The sequence below is a fragment of the Trachypithecus francoisi genome, unplaced genomic scaffold (genome assembly GCF_009764315.1).
Source record: "Trachypithecus francoisi isolate TF-2019V2 unplaced genomic scaffold, Tfra_2.0 Lachesis_group0, whole genome shotgun sequence".
NCBI lineage: Eukaryota > Metazoa > Chordata > Mammalia > Primates > Cercopithecidae > Trachypithecus > Trachypithecus francoisi.
The window spans coordinates 48254367-48277552 of NW_022681453.1; the positions used below are offsets into that span (position 1 = coordinate 48254367).

General features: G+C 42.8%; 1 protein-coding gene across 4 annotated transcripts in view; it reads right to left on the reverse strand.

Annotated features, from left to right (window-relative positions):
• SUMF1 (sulfatase modifying factor 1) overlaps positions 1-6736 on the reverse strand; it is a 108362-nt gene extending 101626 nt beyond the window's left edge. For all 4 annotated transcript variants that reach the window (XM_033210501.1, XM_033210500.1, XM_033210502.1 and 1 more), the window contains exon 1: positions 6430-6736. In XM_033210501.1, coding sequence (XP_033066392.1) covers positions 6430-6699 — 270 coding nt within the window. In that variant the 5' untranslated portion in view covers positions 6700-6736. The remainder of the gene's footprint in view (positions 1-6429) is intronic.
• Positions 6737-23186: the final 16450 nt, after the last annotated feature.

Below are 23186 nucleotides of genomic sequence, written 5' to 3' on the forward strand. Positions count from 1 at the left end.
TGAATTATGCATAATTATAAAAATGCTATTTAATTTTTAATAGTCTAGACATGCATAACATGTCAACATCGCAGTGAAACCTGTTTAACATATGCAGGTCAAGGACTGAACTGTTTGTCCATTATTCTCACTATAAGTGCTGGGACACAAGATAGCGCAGTCCTAAGAGGAGAAATCAGCAGTTTAAGCAGCTCTACAAAGAAGTAGAAACATTGAAGACATCAGACAAAAGTTTCAAGAGCAGTCTTAAAATGATGAAGAGGCTCTAATAAGAGATTTCATAAAAGACTTAAATAAAAAGCTTTCCTGTGGCAAAAACTTCCTGTTATGAGAACAGTTGTTCATCCCTCAGCTCAAAGGCCCACAGGAAGCTGTGCCCATTGTACCTAATGAACTTTTACAATTATCTAACTTTTCTCATCTTCTTCTCCCTCAAGGTGAGTACCAACAATGCTAATGCAATCACGACTTCCACTGTGGACTTCTGGCTGAATTTTTCTTTTTTTCCTTCTTTCATTAACCATCAGAGATAGCCAGTGCTGAATAAGCCAAGTTTCCATTCTGGAGACTATAGATAAAAATAGCCTGGATCACTCTGAGTGGATCATAATTTTTCATTTACACTCATGAAATAAAGTTTTCTGTCCTACAAATGTCAAATGTCATTCAAGTGAAAACCAGAGTATCAAGTGTCTCACTCTGTAGGATCCTAAGCCACATAAAAAGGACCATTTTAGTCAACTCTTCATTGAAGGTCCAAATTCAAAGAATCCATATCTCCTCCAATCTGAAGGTGAGATAAACCCCTCCCCGCCACACCACAGCTTCTGCCACTGCCACTCAAGCCAGAAGTGTAAGTGAAGTCAAGAATGACTCTATTATTCATTAGAAGAACAGAACCATATGTGGGCTACACACTTAGGCCACGTGCAGTGGGCACTGCTATTTTGGTCCATCCAGCACCCACTCCCTCTACTTCTTGTAAAATACTGAAGTTCCTTTCCAAAACCATTTCTTAAGCTTTCTAAGTGGCCCAGGGGTACTGGATAACTCTATCCTACTTCCCACCACCCACCAAGCCTGGCCAACCACAGCATTCTTTTGATCACAGAGATGTAGTTAGGGATAGGCCCAAGACCCAATCAAAGTTCATCTTTGAACTTTTGCTGGAGCTACCAGGAAAGAACTTTTTCTCTTCTCGTTATCTTATCAGTAGTAGAAGGGACATTACCTGACAATGGAGCAGAAGAGCCAAGAGATAGCCAAAGAGAAAGGCCTTGGAGATGCTGCCTGAGACCCTGTATCCAGGTGTGTCTGGGGCCATATTTACTCTTGAACTTCCCAACTAGGAGAGCTATAAATGTTCCCTCCAGTTTTTTCCTGCTTAAGCCAGTCTTGTCTTTTTTTCACTTGCTAATAAGTGATTTTTGTCTTGTACACAAAGATGAAATAGGATCATACGTAACTTTTTTGTGTAACTTCTCCTTTTCCTTCTTTCCTCTCCTCAGCCCTGACATTAAAAGCTAAAGGCTCTTGTTCTGAGTCCCTTCAAATAAAATAAAATAAAATAAAATAAATAAGCTAAAGGCTCATGAGAAAGCTGGGTGAATAAGAGAAGCATTCTCTCTGGATCTGTCCACAAACCCCTGCCTTATCTATCTATACAGGGCTTATCTATCTATACCATTCTGTCACCCTCCTGCCTCTACAGACAGACACTAATCATAGATGAAATGACATTCAAAGTTTCTTGCAGTTCTCAGCTATATGATTCCATTAAGCCGCAGTTGCCTCACTGTAAAGTGAGAGATGATCTCTCTCACAGGATTCTTAGGAGGATGAATAGGGCAAAAGAATACTTTACAAATGTTTCTTGAAAAAGTATGTGACCTTCTTTATTCCCAAGGCAGTTTCTCAATATTGTAACCACCACAAAAGGAAAGAGGTCATTCAAGAAATTATTACAGAATGCCTAAAATGTACAAGGCAAAGTGGAGGATATAGAGATTAAAATATCTAAAAGTGCTTCCAATGTAGAATATCAGACAACTACAAAACTAGCACTACATTAGGGCCAGGCACGGTGGCTCAACCTGTAATCCCAGCACTTCGGGAGGCCAAGGCAGGTGGATCACAAAGTCAAGAGATCGAGACCATCCTGGACAACATGGTAAAACCCCATCTCAACTAAAAATACAAAAATTTGCCGGGCGTGGTGGCAGATGCCTGTAGTCCCAGCTACTCAGGAGGCTGAGTCAGGAGAATCACTTGAACCCAGGAGGCAGAGGTTGCAATGAGCCGAGATTGTGCCACTGCACTCCAGCTTGGGCGACAGAGCAAGACTCCGTCTCAAAAACAAAACATAAAAAAAACACTGGCACTATATTAAAGAAAATATACAAGCTGTCATCAAACAACAACAAAATAAGCTATGGGAACTGAGAGGATAGAAAAACTACTTCTTTGTAGGAGGTGGAAAGGTTTCATGGAAGAGACGGCATTCGATTGTGCCTGGATGCCCAGGGAAGCATTACCAGTCAGAAACCTCCTCAGACAGGAAATTAAGACTGACTTTATCCATACATACAGACATGCCACCTACAATCTTAGCATCCGATGATCCTAAATACCTTTCAAATAACTCTTCTAAAAGATAAAAGCAGACTAAAACATTTTGCTTCCTTGTTATACAATCATAAGCCATGCAGAAAACTGTTAAGATAATTTTCTCAATGAGAATTGTATTTTTATAACCAGAGGGAATACACATCAAATTTTTAAATGTCTATATTGTTTCCCAGACAATTCTAATTGCCATAACTTTCCAGTGAAACTGAAAATTTCTTGAGGGCAAAGCCCAGTGTTATTTCTCTGTGTGCCTCACCTTGCCACACACTCATTGTATGAATATACAAAAACAAAAAAAGACTCACCGAAAAAGTGTTACATTAAAAAGTGTGAACATGGGCCGGGCGCGGTGGCTCAAGCCTGTAATCCCAGCACTTTGGGAGGCCGAGACGGGCGGATCGCGAGGTCAGGAGATCGAGACCCTCCTGGCTAATACAGTGAAACCCCGTCTCTACTAAAAATACAAAAACTAGCCGGGCGAGGTGGCGGGCGCCTGTAGTCCCAGCTACTCGGGAGGCTGAGGCAGGAGAATGGCGTAAACCTGGGAGGCGGAGCTTGCAGTGAGCTGAGATCCGGCCACTGCACTCCAGCCTGGGCGACAGAGCGAGACTCCGCCTCAAAAAAAAAAAAAAAAAAAAAGTGTGAACATGGCCGGGCGCGGTGGCTCAAGCCTGTAATCCAGCACTTTGGGAGGCCAAGACGGGTGGATCACGAGGTCAGGAGTTCGAGACCATCCTGGCTAACACGGTGAAACCCCGTCTCTACTAAAAAATACAAAAAGCTAGCCGGGTGAGGTGGCTGGCGCCTGTAGTCTCAGCTACTCGGGAGGCTGAGGCAGGAGAATGGCGTAAACCCGGGAGGCAGAGCTTGCAGTGAGCTGAGATCCGGCCACTGCACTCCAGCCGGGGCAACAGAGTGAGACTCCGTCTCAGGAAAAAAAAAAAAAAAGTGTGAACATGTCACTCCCAGATCTTAAATCACTTATGTTTCCCAGCACACACCGTGCATTTCCACAATGTGCTATGTGTTGATACTATTCTCCTTCTTGGCATGTCCTTGAATCTGAAATTCCATTCCCAGCTCCTAAAAATATTTCCTCCAAGGCATAGCTCAAATGTGACCTTTTCTTTGAGGCACTACTTGACTTGTCCATGAAGAATGAATTCTTTATTCCTCTCCAGGTACTCTGGACATATTTCTCCTATAGTATTCTCACTATAGAAAAATGATGCTTGTGTGTGTGTGTGTGAGAGTGAGAGAGAGAGAGAGAGAAACACCTACCAGAGTGTAAATGCCATGTGGGTAGTGTATGGGTCTTTTTCTGTATGCCCAGCACATAGGATGAATCTTATATAACAAGTGTTATACAGTAATGTACCAAATAAACATTTGTTGAATTAAACCAAATAAACAGAAAACAAAGAGAAAAAAAAAAGCAGAACCACCACTATGATCATTTACTTCTCCTGAAATATTGGAGTTCCTGAATTTAGAATAAATGGCAAAGTGTCAGAATTAGAGAAAAGTCATCTGCACACGAACAAAGACATTTGAAACCAAGGAAAACAGAGAGATTAAGAACAGTCTCCTATGACATCATTGTCTTGACAACAAGACTACTTCAGGTTCAGTCATTAGGTTGTGCCCTTGAAAGCTTGAAGGTATATTCTCATCAACCACTAATTTGTTAATAAATTGAGATGTCCCTAAACAGTGTAGAAAGCAGACTATAAGAACTGGCCAAAGATGACCCATATAGCATCAATCAAGACACAAAACCACTCTATAGGGATGAAAAACGTACATCTTGTAAACATAATCCAAAAGATTCTAGCATCCACATCCATTCTGGAACCCATAGGAAAATAGAATGTTTAAAAATGAGAAATGTTCAGGGCTTGCTAGAGGAATCTAGACAAAATTATGAGACAGACCAATGCATATATGCAAATGAGATGGCTCCCTATTAAAAAACAGATGAACAGATGTAAGGATTTCTCCTTAGAAAGAGAGAGAGATTGGCCGGGCGCGGTGGGACACGTCTGTAATCCCAGCACTTTGGGAGGCCGATGCAGGCAGATCACGAGGTCAGGAGATTGAGACCATTCGGGCCAACATGGTGAAACCCCATCTCTATTAAAAATACAAAAATTAGCTAGGCGTGGTTGCTTGTGCCTGTAATCCCAGCTACTTGGGAGGCTGAGACAGGAAGGAGAATCGTTTGAACCCAGGAGGTGGAGGCTGCAGTGAGCGGAGATGGCGTCACTGCACTCCAGCCTGGCGACAGAGCGAGACTCCTGAAAAAAAAAAAAAAAAGAAAGAAAGAGGGAGAGATTGATTATCAATTATCAGGCAAGTTAGAGAGGAATTAAAATCAAGTATGGCCAATACACACTAAAACAGTAATCAGGAGTCTTCAACACACAGAAGATAAACAATGCTGCAGGGCATGCTCCAAGGGGAAACAGAAAAAAAATTGAAGACCCAAAATTATACAGGATGGAAAAACAATGAGAAGCCCATGTATCAACCTCCTACACTCTACACCTGAGAGACTAAATCATGGTCCTGACCCTATCACCCTCACAGTCCAAGTGGGGAGAGACATCAGCAGAAAAACATCTTTAATAATTGTTATGTCAGAGTAAACACATACTACTGAGGCAGGATATGAAAATACTGAAGGAGAGAGAAAGGGAGGAGGTCAGGTAAAACCTGCTGTGGATGTTACCTCTCACCGGAGTCCTAAATATTGGTCAGGATTAACCCAAAGAAAAGAAAAATGGAATGGGAAAAGGATAGGGTCCGCTAAGTAAACAAGAAGGAGCACTAGTTTAAGAGTCAGAACACCTGACTTCTAGTTCCATAAATTGTTTCGACAACACACCAACAGGCAAAATACCGGGCAGACAGAATGAAGTAATAGTTTGTTGTTTGTTTGTTTGTTTTCCGAGACGGGGTCTTGCTCTGTCTCCCAGGCTGGAGTGCAGTGGCACGATCTCGGCTCACTGCAACCTCTGCCTCCCGGGTTCAAGCAATTATCCTGCCTGCCTCAGCCTCCCGAGTAGCTGGGATTACAGGCGCCCGCCACCACGTCCGGCTAATTTTTTGTATTTTTAGTAGAGACGGGGGTTTCACCATGTTGGCCAGGCTGGTCTCGAACCCCTGACCTCGTGATCCGCCCGCCTCGGCCTCCCAAAGTGCTGGGATTACAGGCATGTGAGCCACCGCGCCCAGTCAGTAAGTTATTTATATATCCTGGCACCTAACACATAGAGGCGCTAAGCAAGACACAGATATTAATAGTAATAAAACAACTACAGTTTGCTTAGTCCTTCCTATGTGCTAAAGTGCTAAGAATAGCAGGATAAACAACACAAGCCCTTGTCCTCAAGCAGAGTGTACTCCAGGAGACTACAGATAAGTATACAACCCTGTTGAAGATACTGAGACCCAGGATCCCAATTTATTGCGTTAATAAGAGAGGAAATGGTGATTTAAACCATAATTTGATTGACTTAAAATTCTGAGCCCCTCATCAAGAGAATAGGTTGGAGGGAGGAAGAAATAGGGGGTAAAGAAGTAACAATAACCCTCAAACCAAACTCCCTAATGGTCAATTAAATGGAGTCTGCCGGTGAGGCACAGAGAAGGAACTCCTCAAATGGGATCAGCAGGTGCTCGATTTGGGGTGTGGTTATAACCTTTACTTCCTTTCCTACTAGTCCCTTGCTTTGCCTACTCCAACCCGGTCCAGTAACCCAGCAGCCCCCACCCGCCTTGGAGAAATCGATGGAGCACCTTTGAGTGCGCGAGCGGCCGCTCTCCGGGTACGGGGCCCGGAGCGTTAGCCTCCCGCGAGTATCGGTGAGCGGCTCCCGAACTGCCATAGACGCCAGGCCGCTGGGGCGTGCCGCAGCCGCAAGAACCCGCAAGGGACCCCGCGCCCGCATTGGTCCCGGCCTCCTCGTTCCCTGCCGCTCCACACAGCAGCGAGAGCAGCAGCAGCAAGAGGACGCGACCCGGCTCAGTGTAGCGTCCACAAACCAGCCCTAGTGCGGGCGCAGCCATGTTGTCCCGCGAGCCATGTGACCCGGTGGGTCACGTGGCTGAGCCCTCCTTAAAGGGGCAGAATTTTGAGCTGACACGAAGTGGCCAGGAGAGTTGTTCTTCACTTTTAATTAGGTTCTTTTTTGGCGCTCCTGCTTGCCTGTGCTGACGTCAAAACGCAGCAAAACACAAAACTTAAGGCCTTCTACAGACCGTGCACCCCTTTATGATTTCTTGGTTGAAAATGACAATCAAATTTGTTGGGCATTTGCTAAGTGACAGAGTACTATGCTAAGCACTTCACTTTTTAAAATCTCATTTCATCCTCACAAAGACTCTGTAATATTGTGTTCACAGAACAGTGAAGTGACTTGCCCAAGATCATGACAAATAAATATCAAAAGCAAGATTTAAATGCAGGGAATCTAACTTTAAACCCTGAGTTTTAACCATTATCTTGTACTGCAGACAATTAAATAAGTTCCCCCTAACAAGAAATAGAGAGGAAGATGAACATGTGTAAGGATACTTTACCAAGGGATAAGGAAATCCAGACTGTGAGATATGCAAAACAATGGTTCTCAAAGTGTCCTTCCTGAGTACAGTATTGGCATCACCTGGGAAAGTGTTAGAAATGCAATATGGAGGTGGGGCATGGTGGCTCACTCCTGCAATCCCAGCACTTTGGGAGGCCGAGGCGGGTGGATCATGAGGTCAGGAGATCAGACTATCCTTGCTAACATGGTGAAATCCCCGTCTCTACTAAAAATACAAAAAATTAGCCAGGCATGTGGGGCACCCCTGTAGTCCTAGCTACTCAGGAGGCCGAGGCAGGAGAATGGCTTGAACCCGGGAGGCGGAGGTTGCAGTGAGCCAAGATCAGGCCACTGCACTACAGCCTGGGCAACAGAGCAAGACTCCATCTCAAAAAAGAAAGAGAAATGCAATACGGAATCAGAATCCCTGGGGACTGGACACAGCAATCCCGGGTTTCACAAGCTCTCCAAATGATTCTAATGCACACTTAAGTTTAAGAACCACTGTTCTACAGTTTTGTAAGCGAACAAAATGCAAAAACAAAACAAAAAGAAGATTAAGGAAAAACTTACAGATTAAAAAATAACATAGCAGGCCAGGCGTGGTGGCTCACGCCTGTAATCCCAGCACTTTGGGAGGCTAAGGCGGGCAGATCACGAGATCAGGAGATCAAGACCATTGTGGCTAACACGGTATCTCAAGAAAACAAACAAACAAAAGTAGCAGCCAACTGCAATATATGAACCTTATCTAAATACTAATTCACACCTACTGATTTCAAAAATTTTGAGATCATCAGGGACTTTTGACCACTAAGTCAAATTATGATATTTGATAAAATTAGGGAATTGCTGTAAATTTTGTTTTTATGCTTTTAGGAGTACTAATGGTATTTGTGGCTGTGTTTTTTAAGATAATCCCCTCATTGAGGTATATACATGGATAAAAATATAGGCAGTCAAAGATTTGCTTCCCAAAAAAAATGGGTAATCAGGGTCTGGCTAAAGATGAAGCATGATTGGCCATGAGTTGGTAACTGGTCATAGCTGGTTGATATGCATCTGGGTGTTTATTGCACTATTCTAATGTAGTATATGTTTGAATTGTTTTAGCATAAAGAAAAGACCAGCCAGTCACCGTGGCTCATGCCTGTAATCCCAGCAATTTAGGAGGCCGAGGCAGGAGAATCACTAGAGACCAGGAGCTTGAGACCAACCTGGGCAACATAGCAAGACCTTGTCTCTACAAAAAATTAAGAAAATTAGCTGGCCATGGTGACGCACACCTGTGGTCCCAGCTACTTCGGAGGCTGAGGCAGGAGGATCACTTGAGCCTGGTAGGTGGAGGCTGCAGTAAGCCATAATTGTGCCACTGCACTCCAACCTGGGTGACAAAATGAGACCTTGTCTCAAAAAGGAAAAGGAAAGAAAAGACCCTTTCTCCTTGTTGACTATTTTACAGTTTACCAAGGCCTTTCATACATTTTCTCGTTTGAGATTACAACGACTTGGCAAGAAATGCATTATTACTATACCGATTTCAAAATTGATGAAGCTAAAAGGTCAATGTCTTAATGTTTGTATTTACTGTGCATAATATATAGTCAAGGTCTAGGTCAACAGTAATCTTTGTTCGCCTCCTTCAAATGTCAGTCTCAGCACATGCTGTGTCAGCTGCGCTTCAGAGACCTGAACGTCTTTGATTCACGGTCCAGCTACACTATTAGGCAATAACCTCCATGAAGGTAAGACTCCTGCCTATTCATTTGCCACTGTATCAGCAAAATTAGGCCAAGCCTGGCACGTGAACACTCAGTGTGAACATTTATTAAATTATGGATAAGTGAATGCATGAATGAAGTAATGATTAGCTCTTTCTCTTAAGGGGAAGCAAATTGTGGAGAAAATAATACAGGTCTTAGACTCAGAAAGAGCTGCGGTTAAAGCTGGCCACTACATGAAGTATGACCTAGGCAAATTATTTCACCTTTCTGAGCCTCTATTTCTTCATGTGTGGGAAAGGGAATTTCACAATGGGAATAATCATTCCTTTTTCTTAGAGATTTCATGGGGATTATATAAGACAAAGTATGTAAAAGGCTTACCTTGGTGCCTGACATTTAGCATATCTCAAAAATAAGTTTGCTATTACTAATCATTATCAAAGATGGAACTTTGTTCGTTCTCCAGGAAGATCATTCTTTTGTCTCAGTCTAACTTTTTAGTCACTAATCAATGAGTATGTGAAAAATACTGTTGAGAGGTTTCTCTCATCGATATTTTCCACACTAATATTTTCCTCCTCTCAGTGAGGATGCTTGTTCTAAAAATTAAGAGTTAAAAAGTCCAACTCTGTCATTGGCTCTGTACAAATTAGTGTAATTATATAAAATATCTCCCACCCTCCATCTCTCGTTTGAGCTCCTTCTGCATTTTGTAGCCTTTCTTGTTTCTTCTATCTCATGAAGCTGGATGAAAGACCCCAGTCCTGAAAGCACCTTGTCTGCTCACTGAACATCAAAGAGGTCAGCATGGCTACAGTGGAGTGAACAAGCGGGAGAGAAAAAAAGAAAGGAGATCAGAAAGGTAACATTGGGCCAGGTTATAGAGGATCTGGTAAGCTTTTATTGTGAAAATTGGTGCCATTGCAGTTTTGAGAAGACACCTGACACTCTTCCTGCTGAGCAGTATCAATTTTCCTTCCAGGTTAGAGGCTTCTCTTGCTTTCTGGTTCCTGAACACGGGGAATGCAAAGTGCCCTGATGGTAGCCATGGCTTGTAGTTCAATGGGATCCTTGTTGTATCCACAGAAAGAGAGCATCCCTTTGGGGATCAGGACCTCCAACTCTGCAGAGCTCAGAGTTGCAGGGATGGGAGAAAAAAAAATCCCAGTGGGTCAGTAGGAGTAATAGTAAGTGGGTCTACTTCTACTTCCACCCCTTGGTTCCTGAACCTGTATGTTCTTCCTATGTGGGGACACATCTGACATCTCTAACTGAGTGCATATACTGCATCCTTATAGATGGCCCCATCTTTGCAGGAAATTGCATCCAAGCTGGCATTTCAGCCGTGCCTTCAGTAAGCCATTTTCACCCTTTATGAGGCCAGCTGCTTTGGGTTCATATTGTATGAGATAATACCATTGGATTCCATGATCGTGGCCTACCCCTGCACCTCCTTCACTGTGAAGTGGGTCCCCTGGTCAGATGCCATGTGGTGTAGGAATATATGCCTGTGCATAAGGCATTCTGAGAGCCCTCAGACAGTGATGCTGCCTGAGGCTCTTGGAGTAGGAAAGACACAGGTCAAAATGTTATCTACTTCGCATGTGAAGGACAGTTGGCTCCACTTTTTGGGTGTGATGAATAATGTTGATATGAACATTCATTTACAAGTTTTTGTTTGCAAATATTTTCATTTGTCTTCACATATACTAGAAGTGGGATTGCTGGGTCATATGGAAACTCTAACCTTTTGGGGTTTTTTGTTGCTGTTGTTGTTTTTTAAAAAAAACAAACAACAACAACAAATAAACAGGATCTTGCCCTGCTACCAGGCAGGAGTACAGTGACATGATCACAGCTCACTGCAGCCTCAACCTCCTGGGCTTGAGAAATCCTCCTACCTCAGCCTCCAGAGTAACTGGGATCATAGGCTGCTACCACGCCCAAGTCAGTTTATTATTTTTTTGTACAGATGAGGTCTCACTATGTTGCCCAGGCTGGTCCTGAAGTCCTGGCATCAAGTGGTCCTCCTGACTTGGCCTTCCAAAGTGCTGGAATTATAGGTGTGAGCCACCACTCCTGGCCTTGTTTAACCTTCTGAGCAATTGCCAGACTTTTCCAAAGTGGCTGCACCATTTTACATTCCCACTAACAATGTATGAGGCATCCAATTTCTCCATGACGTAGTTAATTCTTCCACCTCCTTTAGAGTAAAATATCTTCTCCTTTATCAGGCCCAGCCTACCCTCAGCCAGGTTATACTGAAACTTGACTCTGGTTATAACCCGGCAGCCACAAGAGGATGTGGAGTCACTTTCTTGGGGTTGGGAGGCTGTTGTTTTTTCAGCGAAAAAAAAAAAAAAAAAGCTCTGTTATATGCAGTATTTTCCCCATGTGGAAACTACTGGTTCTCGACAGGGAGGCTACCTCTGCAAGCTCCGTCTGGGGTCCCGAAGGAGTCTGCAGAGCCACATTTCACAGGGCCATCCATCTAGATGTCGCTGCCCCACTTTTCAGGGTCCAGGCCCCATATTTTTCCAACCAGATTCCTGACTTTAGCATAGGAGACTACTTTGGCTGAGCATCCAAACATCTGTAGAGCTCTGGGTTCTGACAGTTAGATCATCAGCCTGCCGCTCAGCTGGGCCTGCTCTTGCACAGCAGGAGAAGAAGACTTCTTTGCAAGCTACCAAAGAGGCCCTCTGGCTCTCACACTTGGTTCTCAGCTGTTTATTAACTGCTCTCAGTTTCTCATTATCCCTTGTAGGAGGGTCAGTGCAGCTTGGTAATAACCAGCCAATTCCATTATCCTTTCATTCGTTGTTCCTGTACACTTTTCAAACGCCTGAGTCAGCATGCTGGCGCAGGCATTCCTTTTCACCTGGACATTTTCCCGGGTCACTGCCGGTAACATTTTTAGCAGTTGGGCCTTGTGCCCGAAAATAGTCATACCCTACTCAAGATGGGATCCTTATCACCAGGCAGGCAGTGGGTGACCCAGTCCCCAAACTCCGCTTTACCACCTGCTTTCTCAGACCATTCCACTACCAATTGTGTCATTGTGGTTCTTCTTAAAAAGAGATGCCAAGATGTCATTAAAATGCAAGAGAAAGCCAGGCATGGTGGTGCACCTGTAGTTGCACTTGAACCCAGGAGTTCAAAGCCAACCTGGGTAACAGCAAGACCTCACCTCTAAAAAGAAAAAGAAAAGAAAAAAAATTAAAGAGGAAAAAATGAAAAAAAAAAAGGAAAAAGGAGAAAAAAGGAAAAGAAAAAGAAAAAAGAGAATTAAAAAAGTAAAAGAAAAAGAAATGCAAGAAATTTTACTGGGGTCGGCAGCGGAGGCGTGGAAGTCGCACCTGTGAAACCCCAAGGAGAGAGGGAATAGGAAGCGGTCAGAAGGGAAAGCCTCCAAACTGAATGAACACAAGTCTGATATCTGTGGAAGGAGGGAGGCAGGAAGGAACATGGAGGAGGAAAAGCCTCTGAGTCTGGTACTGTGCTGAGAAACTCTAGTCCAGGTCAACCAGAAGTCCAGAGCAAAGGCTATTTATTAGAGGAGGTATGCATTGAGCCAAAATGGTGAGCCCTATTCTTCCCACAAGGTTCAATCATTTGTCGGAGCTGCCCAGGAAAAGCGAGCGTGGCCTCAGTTGGAACGCTGGTCAATCCCACAAGAGCTCTGCTGTGGGCTCTCCGTTGACTGTACAGCTTGAGGCAGGGTCTGTCTTGGAGAGCAATCTCAGCCCATACTATAAGGCTGCCACACCGTGGCCAAGAAGGTCCTCCATGATCTAGCCCCTGCCTTCCTTTCTGATCTCTTCCATCAAACTGTCCTTTACTCACCGTGCTCTGGCCATGGTATCCTTCTTATTGCTCCTGGAACACATCAAGCACAGCCCTATCTCAGGGTCTTTGCACTTGCTGTTCTTTCTACCTGCAATATCCTACTTTTTTCAGAGCTGGCTGTTTCTTGTCATGTAGGTCTCAGCACAAACCTTATCTCCTCAGAGGAACCTTCCCTGATTGTCAAGTGCAAAATAACCCTTTCCCATTCTGCTTTTACTTCACCTCTTTTATTGTCTTTGTAGCACTTGTCACTACCTGAAATGACTTCGTTTATTCCTCTGTCTCCCCATTGGGGCAGCTATAGCATCTTCAGGATTCAATACCATAACCTCAATGGCTAGAACAACACTTGGTATGTATAAGTGTTAAGTAAATATTTACTGAATGAATGAATATATCATCAAATGAATAAAAACCTTCATGGTCTTAGTCCAAGTAGACACTTGCTGCCTGACAGTGTTATGCTCACATAGACATTTGAAATGTGATTTTCCATTTTTACGGTCAGGAGGGCCTGCAAGATGGATATAATAGTACCCAAGGATTGTATGAAGATTCTCATTAATTCATTTAACAAGTGTTTATTGAGTGTCAACTAGTAGCCAAGCACTATTCCAGGCACTGAGAATACATCAGTGAAAAAAAAAACAAAAAACAAAAGAATTCTTGCCCTTGTGAAAATGACATTAAATAACTTAAACATGTGACATACTTACACATTGCTTGGTGCATAAGAATAGCTCAAGAGTTTTTAGTTATGATTATTCCTATTATCTACCCATTTAATATCTAAACTGAGCATTTCAAAGTAGGTTTTTTTTTTTTTTTTTTTTTGAAGGACACCTTCCTCTATACTTAGAGAGTAAAAGAGAGAAGTCCAAATCATTAGAGGTAGAAAAAAATTGTTCCATATGGTTCTTTCTTTAGACTCTCTTCGGAGCCCTTTATTGGTGAAATCATGATTGGAAAGCCTATTAATTTAGGCTTTTTAGTTTTACTAGTTCACGCTGTAGAGAAAGTTATGTACAGAGAATGTTTCATTTTCGTCTGTTCATTTCCTCTTTTCTTTTCCTTTTTTTTTTTTTTTTTTTTTTGAGACGGAGTCTCGCTCTGTCACCCAGGCTGGAGTGCAGTGGCGGTTCACGCCATTCTCCTGGCTCAGCCTCCTGAGTAGCTGGGACTACAGGCGCCCGCCCGCCACCACGCCCGGCTAATTTTTTGTATTTTTAGTAGAGACGGAGTTTCACCGTGTTAGCCAGGATGGTCTTGATCTCCTGACCTCGTGATCCACCCGCCTCGGCCTCCCAAAGTGCTGGGATTATAGGCGTGAGCCACAGCGCCCGGCCCTCTTTTCTTTTTCAAATGCTTCTGGTCTTACTTTCCCCACTCCTTGAAAGCACTGGGGTAGAGGGTGGAGGGCATGGGGAAAGCCGAAAACGCAAAGAAAAGATACATTTTAAGAATACACAGAACAGAAGCTGCAGACAACAGAATGATTAGTTTCAGAAGGCACTGGCACACTATGAAAAACAGAACCAGCCTTAGAGGCTGCAGCAGCTCTGGGACCTCAGCAGTGGACTTTCTTGAACTTCACTCTCCTGCTGTCCTGGTTCACTCCCCAACTCTCCAAGTTCTGCTTTTTCCTGCACACTTATTTCTTCTCTTCCAGTTGGCTTGCCTTCTTCACCCTCTCCTTGTTGTCTTTTTGTCACTGTTGTTTTTGGCTTCACAGCTTCTGCTTAGTCACAGTTCCTGTTCCCAGCATGCTCATGACCCTTCATGGCCTCAATGCTACTGCACAGCCTCATTCAGCATCACTGTTTCCCTGTTCACCTGCTACAAAGGGGAAGCCTGGTTTGCCCGGCTCCTCTTTCTCTCGCCATAAGACACCATAGACCAATAGGAAGCCTATGGTTTAGCTGCATTTGAGTCAGGTAGCTATTTCTGGTCCAATCAGTTGCAACTGGGTCAGGCAAATCTGTAGCTTGCATCAGACTCACTTAGGGGCCTTCTTAAAGCAATGATTGCTGGGGATGCCACCATATTCAGCAGGTCTTGGGTGGGACCCAAGAATTCACGTTTCTGACAAGCTCCAAATGATGCTAATCCATACATTTTGCAAACTACTGTGTTCACAAAATAAGCCACTAGTTCTACCCCTTACTACCTGTGCTGGGTGGGGCACTTTTCTCTTAGCAATGCTGAGGTATTGTGATGGACTACTCTAGTACAGCCTATAATTATTCTCCTCAAAACTTACCGTTTATCTTCCTGATGTTTCTGGACAGTGGTGTTTGGAGAGAAGGATGAGAAGTAGCCAGAATGGTACCAAAAGAAATTTAGAGCAAGTGAAAGATGCTTTATGTGCCTTTGGAAAGAGAGAGGAAGAAATAATACAAGAAATCACAGTCATGAGTCTCTTTTGGAGCCTAGCTATCACAATGTTTGAAGTCAAATAAAATGAGGAAGAAAAATGATTCCCAAATTTTTCACAAATGAGAGCTTAATTGTAGAGAGGAGATATATATGTGTTTGTGTGTGTATATATGTATTTTTTTCAGATGTTCATTCAATAGCAGTTTTACTTTAAGTGTTCTTTTTTTTAGAAAATGGAATGTCAAGATGCTGCTGTGAGGCTGTGCATTAGCAAAGGAAACTGCATATTAAATCACATCAGCAGCACCTGTATATATTTGAAGGTACAAATATACATCACCTTTTCAGACTTCAGCTAGTGCTTAACATATGAGTGAACTCTCGATCCTTGTAATTACTCTGTGGTTTCCCAGGGGTCTGTGACTAAAGCTTAGGGGATCAGTGAGGAAGTAACTTCTTTCCAGGAAGACTTACCTCTACTTGGAGCAGTCTTGCCTAGTATAATACAAAGAGTCCTGGAGTTAGAGTCAAAGATTGGACTTTGGGTCGTGGAATTTATTTAGGGGACTTTAGGTTTAGTCACAAAGCTTCTGTAAGCCTGAGTTTCCTCTTCTTGCCTACTTCATAACAGTGCTCCATTGAAATCAAGCAGGCAAGCATAAGAAGGAAAATAAACACTAGATGAGATTATTATCATATTACTTTGCTTATAAGACAAATTTCTGTCCCAGTTAATGGTTTCTGAATTCTAGATGTATTTTTTTGAGCTACAGATGCCTATAATGTGGTAATACTTCCTCTTCCCTAAAAAAAAAAAAAAAGTTTTTAAAGCAGAGATATATGTTTTAGCAAATGGTCTTGGAATAAAGGAAAAATGGCTTTATATATTCCTCTAATTGATAAATAATATATGAATTCATTTTCTCTTTTCTTTCCTATCTCACCTGTAAATATGCCACCTTACATGATAAAAAGCACTTTGCAGATATGATTCAGTTAAGGTCCTTGAGATGGGGAGATAACCTGGATTATCCTGAAGGTCTCAATGTCATCACAAGGGTCCTTATAAGCAGGAGAACCCCTCCTGGCTGTGGTCAGCAAGATGCAACAATGTGGTCAGAAAGCATGGAACAATGCTCAGAAACATGCAACATTGTCGGTTTTGCACATGGAGGAAGGAAGCCAAGAGCCAAGGAATTGGGCGGCTGTCACAAGCTGGGCAAGGCAAAGAAACATTTTCCTCTAGAGCCCCCAGAAAGGAACATAACCCTGGTAACACTTTGATTTTAGCGTAATGAGCCTCAGATCAGACTTCTGACCTATGAAACTGTAAGATAATAAATTTGTATTGTTTAAGCAACTAAGTTTGTGATCATTTGTAATGGCAGCAAGGGGAAACTAATCCAAATAGTTCAGTTCCACCATCATCACTAGGTGCAGGCTGGAACTCAGAGGCAAAAGGGCCAACAGATGTGTGTCCTCCATCCTCCTGGCATCCTTTGGCGAGTAGACAATGTGCTTTAGCTATGACACAGCTGGACCACAGTGGGACTGTGACCAGAGGAGGGACTCTGCCCCTCAACCTCTCACCACTCTCCCTTTTTTGCCAGGGAAGTGGGAGAGTGGTCTTGCATGGGGTAGAGGTGGTAATAACCATTTGGGGCTCAGGCACAGACAGTCTGAGTTCAGATGTCAGCGTTAATGGGAATTTTGAAAAATACTAACTTCCCTGACTTGGAGATGCCAGGGGAGTCTCTGAAACACCATGGGGGGTCTCAGCCCTCCCACTGAGAGATAGGAAACCTCGGGTCCCAGCAAGTTCCTGGCCAGCAACCCAAAGTTTTTGGAGTCATTTCCCAGACAATCTTTGTAGTTCTCTGGTTACATGTGTGATGTCTTTGTGCATGTAAAGAAAGCATAGCAAGGTGCAATTAATTCTCTAACTTCAGCATCCATCAATCATGTGGAGGGCTGGTTGGACCATAGATTGCTGGTCCCCACCCTGGGAATTTCTAATTTAGTAGATTTGAGGTGCAGGTTTAGAATTTGCTTTTTTTTTTTTTTTTTTTTTTTTTTTAGACAGAGTCTCACTTTGTCACAGAGGCTAAAGTAGAGTGGCACAACATAGCTCACTGTGCAGCCTTATGCACAACTAATTTTTAAAATTTTTTTTACAGAGATGGAGAGTCTCACTCTGTTGCCCAAGCTGGTCTTGAACTCCTGGCCTCCAGCAGTCCTCCTGCCTTGACCTCCCAAAGAGCTGGGATTACAGGGATGAGCCACTGCCCAGTCCAACAATTTGCATTTCTGTCCGTTTTCCAGGTAGTGCTGATGCTGCTGGTCTGAGGACCACCATTTGAGCACCATGGGAATAGTGGATAAGAGTTTAGGATTCAGGCCATCCTTGCTGCTTCCAGGTTGAATGATCTTGGATGGCTTACTTACATTTTGGAATTCTTAATTTTCTTAATCTACCAAACAGAGTAAATAAAACCCGCCTCCTAGGATTGTGATGAGGATTAAATATGATGATCTATGTGAAGGATTTAGCACATAGTAAGACCTTAATAGTTTCTATTATAATGTGTTACCATTATTATAATTAATGACAAGTTCCTAAGTAGCATACAAGGCACCAGAGGCACACCCATGGATAAGCCAATGGGGATGATAAATGTCCACTCACAAACCGCTCACCTCCCAACAGTGAGAGCTTTCTCCAAGTCTCCCGCCCATGGAATGTCATTTAACTTTGTAACTCAAAGGACTCCCAGAGGAAAGAGTCTGAATATAATGCTTTACCCACAGAACAGAATGAAGAGGAAGCAGACAATTTTCAAATATTTTGTGAAAATGTGTCCAACAATAGAAAGAGGAAACTCATTTGGGTGTGATGCAATGGCTGCAGAAATGAATAGACGTAAACTGGGCCAGGAGCAAACTAATTTGGAAATAATTTCAGAGAAGAAAAAGGAACTATGCCATGCTCTTTCCTCTGGGAAATCTGACAAGAAAGTAAGAACTTTGGTTTTTTCTCCTCCTTGTTCTGGGATAATTGGTATCATTATGTGAAAAAAGAAAAAGCTACCCGTGGAAGGACCCCATTTTCCTTCCATTATGAGGAATTCATTCTCCTGGTCACAGCAGCAGCAGAACAGGATAGGTCACTGGGAAACTAGGACAGTCTTATGATTTCCCCCATGGAAAAGTGTCTCTTTCCTGGTGACAGTTGGACATATCAATGGACAATAACCCAGTGGAATAAAACTCTGCTGTAATAAACAATTTATTATAACATAATATGTATATAATACAGTAAGTAGCATTAGGACTTTAATCATGCCTTTGTTTAAAAAAATTTTTTTAAATAAAGAACTAGGCTGGGCGCAGTGACTCCCACCTATAATCTCAGCACTTTGGGAGACCAAGGCAGGTGGATCACCTGAGGTCAGGAGTTTGCGACCAGCCTAGCCAACATGGTAAAAGCCCGTCTCTACTAAAAATATAAAATTTACAAAATACGAAAATTAGCCAGGTGTGGTGGCACGTGCCTGTAGTCCCAGCTACTCTGGAGGCTGAGGCATGAGAATCCTTGAACTCGGGAGGTAGAGGTTGCAGTGAGCCGAGATTGTGCCACTGCACTCCAGCCTGGGTGTGTCTCAAAAAACGAATGAATGAATGAATAAATAACTGGTAAAGAGAATAGGTAGAAAAATGTGCTAAATTTATTTAGTAGTTGAAATCCCAGAAATCTGAGAGTCAACTGACTGAACTCAAGCCTGGTGTCAGGAAGCTCAGCCTCTCATCCCGGCATAGTCTGTTTGGTTGTATGATCTGGAAGGATCTTCAGGTGTCAGTTCCTTACCAGTACAAGAAGGGATTGAGTAGATCACTAACATTTCTAAAATTTTCCTTATCAAGTATCCTTTTATAAAAATCAGTTTTCAACCAAAAGACTTCACATTGTGAATAACTTTGTATAACCAGCTATTTAATTAGGTATCTTTGCTTGCAAGGAGTAAAGACACATTAATAAAATTAGACTGTAGTATTAATTAATAATAGTTCTCATTTATTGGTACTTACTATGTGCTGAGCACTTAGATTTCATGTGGTTCTTTCAACAATCCTGTGAAGGAAGTTCTATCATGATGCCAGGTGGACAGATGAGGGGAGTGAGGCTCAGAGAGTTTAAATAACTTGCCCAAGTCAGAAGGCTAGTAGGTGGTGTGGTAAACTGAGGTTTGAATGTGGGTCTTGAACCTCTGCAGTCTGGTGGTGGCACCTCACACAATGGTGGTGGCATATTGCAACGCTCCAAATGGCTTGGGGTTGGATCTGTAAATTACCAGGAATTCAGACAATTTTCGGGACTGTCCACCCAGACATCACTCACAGAATTTCTCCTTCTCCATGGTGTCTGTGTTCTCCTCTCACTACCTACCTATCTTTCACAGTTCATGGTTACTTCTGCTCCCTCATCACGACAGTTTGCCTGTTGCTCACCCAACCCCTATGACTGAAATTTCAGGCCTCACAGTCATTTGCCCTAGTCTCTGTTTCACCACTTAAATCTAAAGAGCAGGAATTTGATTGACCCCAGGGCACATTTTACATAAGGCAGTGCTGCAGGTTGTCAGGCATGGGACCTGAGATGCATACTGAATGGTACAAAATAAAGCAGGGTGGTCTGTGAATGGACCAGTGTCCTTTAACAATTAATTAATAATAGACTGATGAGTCCAGTAGTTCTAGACCAGCCTGGCCAATATAGTGAGACCTCATCTATACAAAAAAAAAATTTAAATTAGCTGAGCGTGGTGGCATGCACCTGTAGTCCCAGCTACTCAGAAGGCTGAGGCAAGAGGATCACTTGAGTTCAGGAGGCAGAGGCTGCAGTGAGCCGAGACTATGCCAGTGTACTCCAGCCTTGGCAATACAGCCAGACTCTGTCAATAATAATAATAATAATAATAGCTACTACTTATTTTTGCTTTTTAAGTTAGAGGCTTTTTACCAGGATTTTCTCTTTATAGCAACAATCCAGTGAGGTAGAAACTATATTGGTCCCTTTTCACATAAGTAATTTACCTAAACTAGTAAATGGCAAATCCCAGGATTCAGATTCAACATTTTGTTTTTTGGTAACTACTTCATTGATAAATAACTGGGCTGAGTGTGGTGGCTTATGCCTGTGATTACAGCACTTTGGGAGGCTGTGGCAGGAGAATGGCTTAATTCCAGAAGTTCCAGATGGGTCTGGGCTACAATTAAAATATCAGCCAGGAGTGGTGGTATACACCTGTAGTCCCAGCTACTGAGTTGGGGGCTGAGGCTGGATGATCACGTGGGCCGGGGAGGTTGAGGCTACAGTGAATTGTGATCATGCTACTTTACTCCAGCCTGGAGGAATGAGTGAGACCCTGTCTGAAAAAAGAAAAATTAACATGCTATACAATTTGTCCATTTAAAGTATACAATTCAATGATTTTCTTGATAATTACAGAGTTTACAATCATCATCACAGTCCATTTCAGAACAATTTCATCACCTCAACAAGAAATCCCATCCCCTTTAGCAATTTGCCTCATTTCCTCCCAGTACCCCCTCCACCAACCAGCCCTAGGCAACCACTGATCTGCTTTGTCTCTATATGTCTATTCTGGACATTTCATATAAATGGAATCATAGAATAAATGACCTTTTGTGACTGGCTTCTTTCACTTAGCATAATATTTTCTTTCTTTCTTTTTTTTTTGAGATGAAATCTCCTTCTTGTGCCCCAGGCTGGAATGCAATGGTGTAATCTCGGCTCACTGCAACCTCTGCCTCCCGGGTTCAAGCAGTTCTCCTGCCTCAGTCTCCCAAGTAGCTGGGACTGCAGGTGCCTGCCACCACACCCAGCTGCTTTTTGTATTTTTAGTAGAGATAGGGTTTCATCATGTTGGCCAGGCTGGTCTCGAACTCCTGAGCTCAGGTGATCCACCCGCCTCAGCTTCCCAAAGTGCTGGGATTACAGGAGTGAGCCACCGTGCCTGACCCCCACTTATCATAATATTTTCAAAGTTCATTCATGTTATATAGCATATATCTGTAATTCACTTTTTATAGTTGAATAATATACCATTGTATGGATATTCCATGTTTTGTTTATTAGTTGATGGACATTTCTTTCCACTTTTTACCTATTACAAATAATGCTACTATGAACATTTGTGTACAAGCTTTTGTGAGGAGGTATGTTTTCATTTCTCTTGGGTAGACAGATAACTAAGAGTGGGAAAATCTAGGCACTTTGAGTCTACTGTACTTATGGGCATGGTAAGCTTCTTGAAGTCTGGCCTGTCTAGGATGCAGATAGCTTACTAGTTAGTATTGGCTATATATATATTTTTTTTTTTTTTTTTTTTTTTGAGACAGGGTCTCGCTCTGTCACCCAGACTGGAGCGCAGTTGTGCAATCATGGCTCACTGCAGCCTTGACCTTCCGGGTTCAAGCCATCCTCCCACCTCAGCCTCCCCAGTAGCTGGGACTACAGGCATGTGCCACTGTGCCTGGCTAAGTTTTGCATTTTTTGTAGAGATGGTATTTCACCATGTTATCCAGGCTGGTCTTGAACTCCTAGGCTCAAGCGGTCTGCCTCAGACTCCCAAAGTGCTGGGATTACAGGCATGAGCCACTGCACCCAACTGGCTGTATCTTAACTTAATTAAAATTTCTAAGTGAATGAATTTTGCTTAATATATATAATTGAATATTAAATAACCAGGGTCTCCTAATTTGTTTATAATATTTTAAGGATCTTCATTATCACTTTAGAGACCCATAAATATGTTGACTACACATATCTATACAATAAATACATATATAAAATATCCACTATGTGCCAGGCATTGTGGTAGGAACCCAAGAACCAACAAAATAAAAAGGCATAGTGTTGGAAATTATCCTGAAATCCACATGTGCATTCTAAATTCTATCCAAATCTCTTTTTTTTTTTTTTTGAGACGGAGTCTCGCTCTGTCGCCCAGGCTGGAGTGCAGTGGCGCGATCTCAGCTCACTGCAAGCTCTGCCTCCCAGGTTCACGCCATTCTCCTGTCTCAGCCTCCCGAGTAGCTGGGACTGCAGGCGCCCGCCACCTCGCCCGGCTAGTTTTTCATATTGTTTTTAATAGAGACGGGGTTTCACCGTGTTAGCCAGGATGGTTTCGATCTGACCTTGTGATCCGCCCGTCTCGGTCTCCCAAAGTGCTGGGATTACAGGCTTGAGCCACCGCGCCCGGCCCCAAATCTCTTTATTATTGTATGCTTTATGTAAGCCAGTATTTGCTAAATATACTTCTCTAGAAGAGTATATCATCCTACTCTTCTACACTTCCTGAATAGGCTTCTTCCTTATGGAGTAATGATAGAGGTCCATGATTTCTTTCACCCAAAATAGACCTTTAAGACAAACTCAACTGTTTCCTTACTTCACCAAGAATTTTTCTGTTTCTATTGCTTTTTTTTTTTTTTTTTTGAGACAGGGTCGTGCTCTTCTCCCAGGCTAAAGTGCAGTGGCGTGATCTCAGCTCACTGCAACCTCAGCCTCCCAGGTTCAAGCAATTCTCCTGCCTCAGTCTCCTGAGTAGCTGGGATTACAGCCACCCACCACCACGACTGGCTAATTTTTTGTGTTTTCAGTAGAGACAAGGTTTCATGTTGGCCATTCTGGTCTCGAACTCCTGGCCTCAAGTGATCCACTCGCCTCAGCCTCCCAAACTGCTGGGATTACAGGCTTGAGCCACCTCACCCAGCCTCTATTGCATTTTAAGTGAGACAGTGACACAAAATACGACTCATAATTTAATACCACAATTAATCAGTTTACTTATTAAGAGTTATTACATGAAACACATGAGAAGTGTTTTTCCTCTTCTTTTACCTTGTGGTATGGATTAATATGTTACCAAGTGCCACTCTTTTGCTTCAAAACATCATTCTAAAATAGGTTAACTTTGTAAGAAGTCTTTTTTTCCCTTTT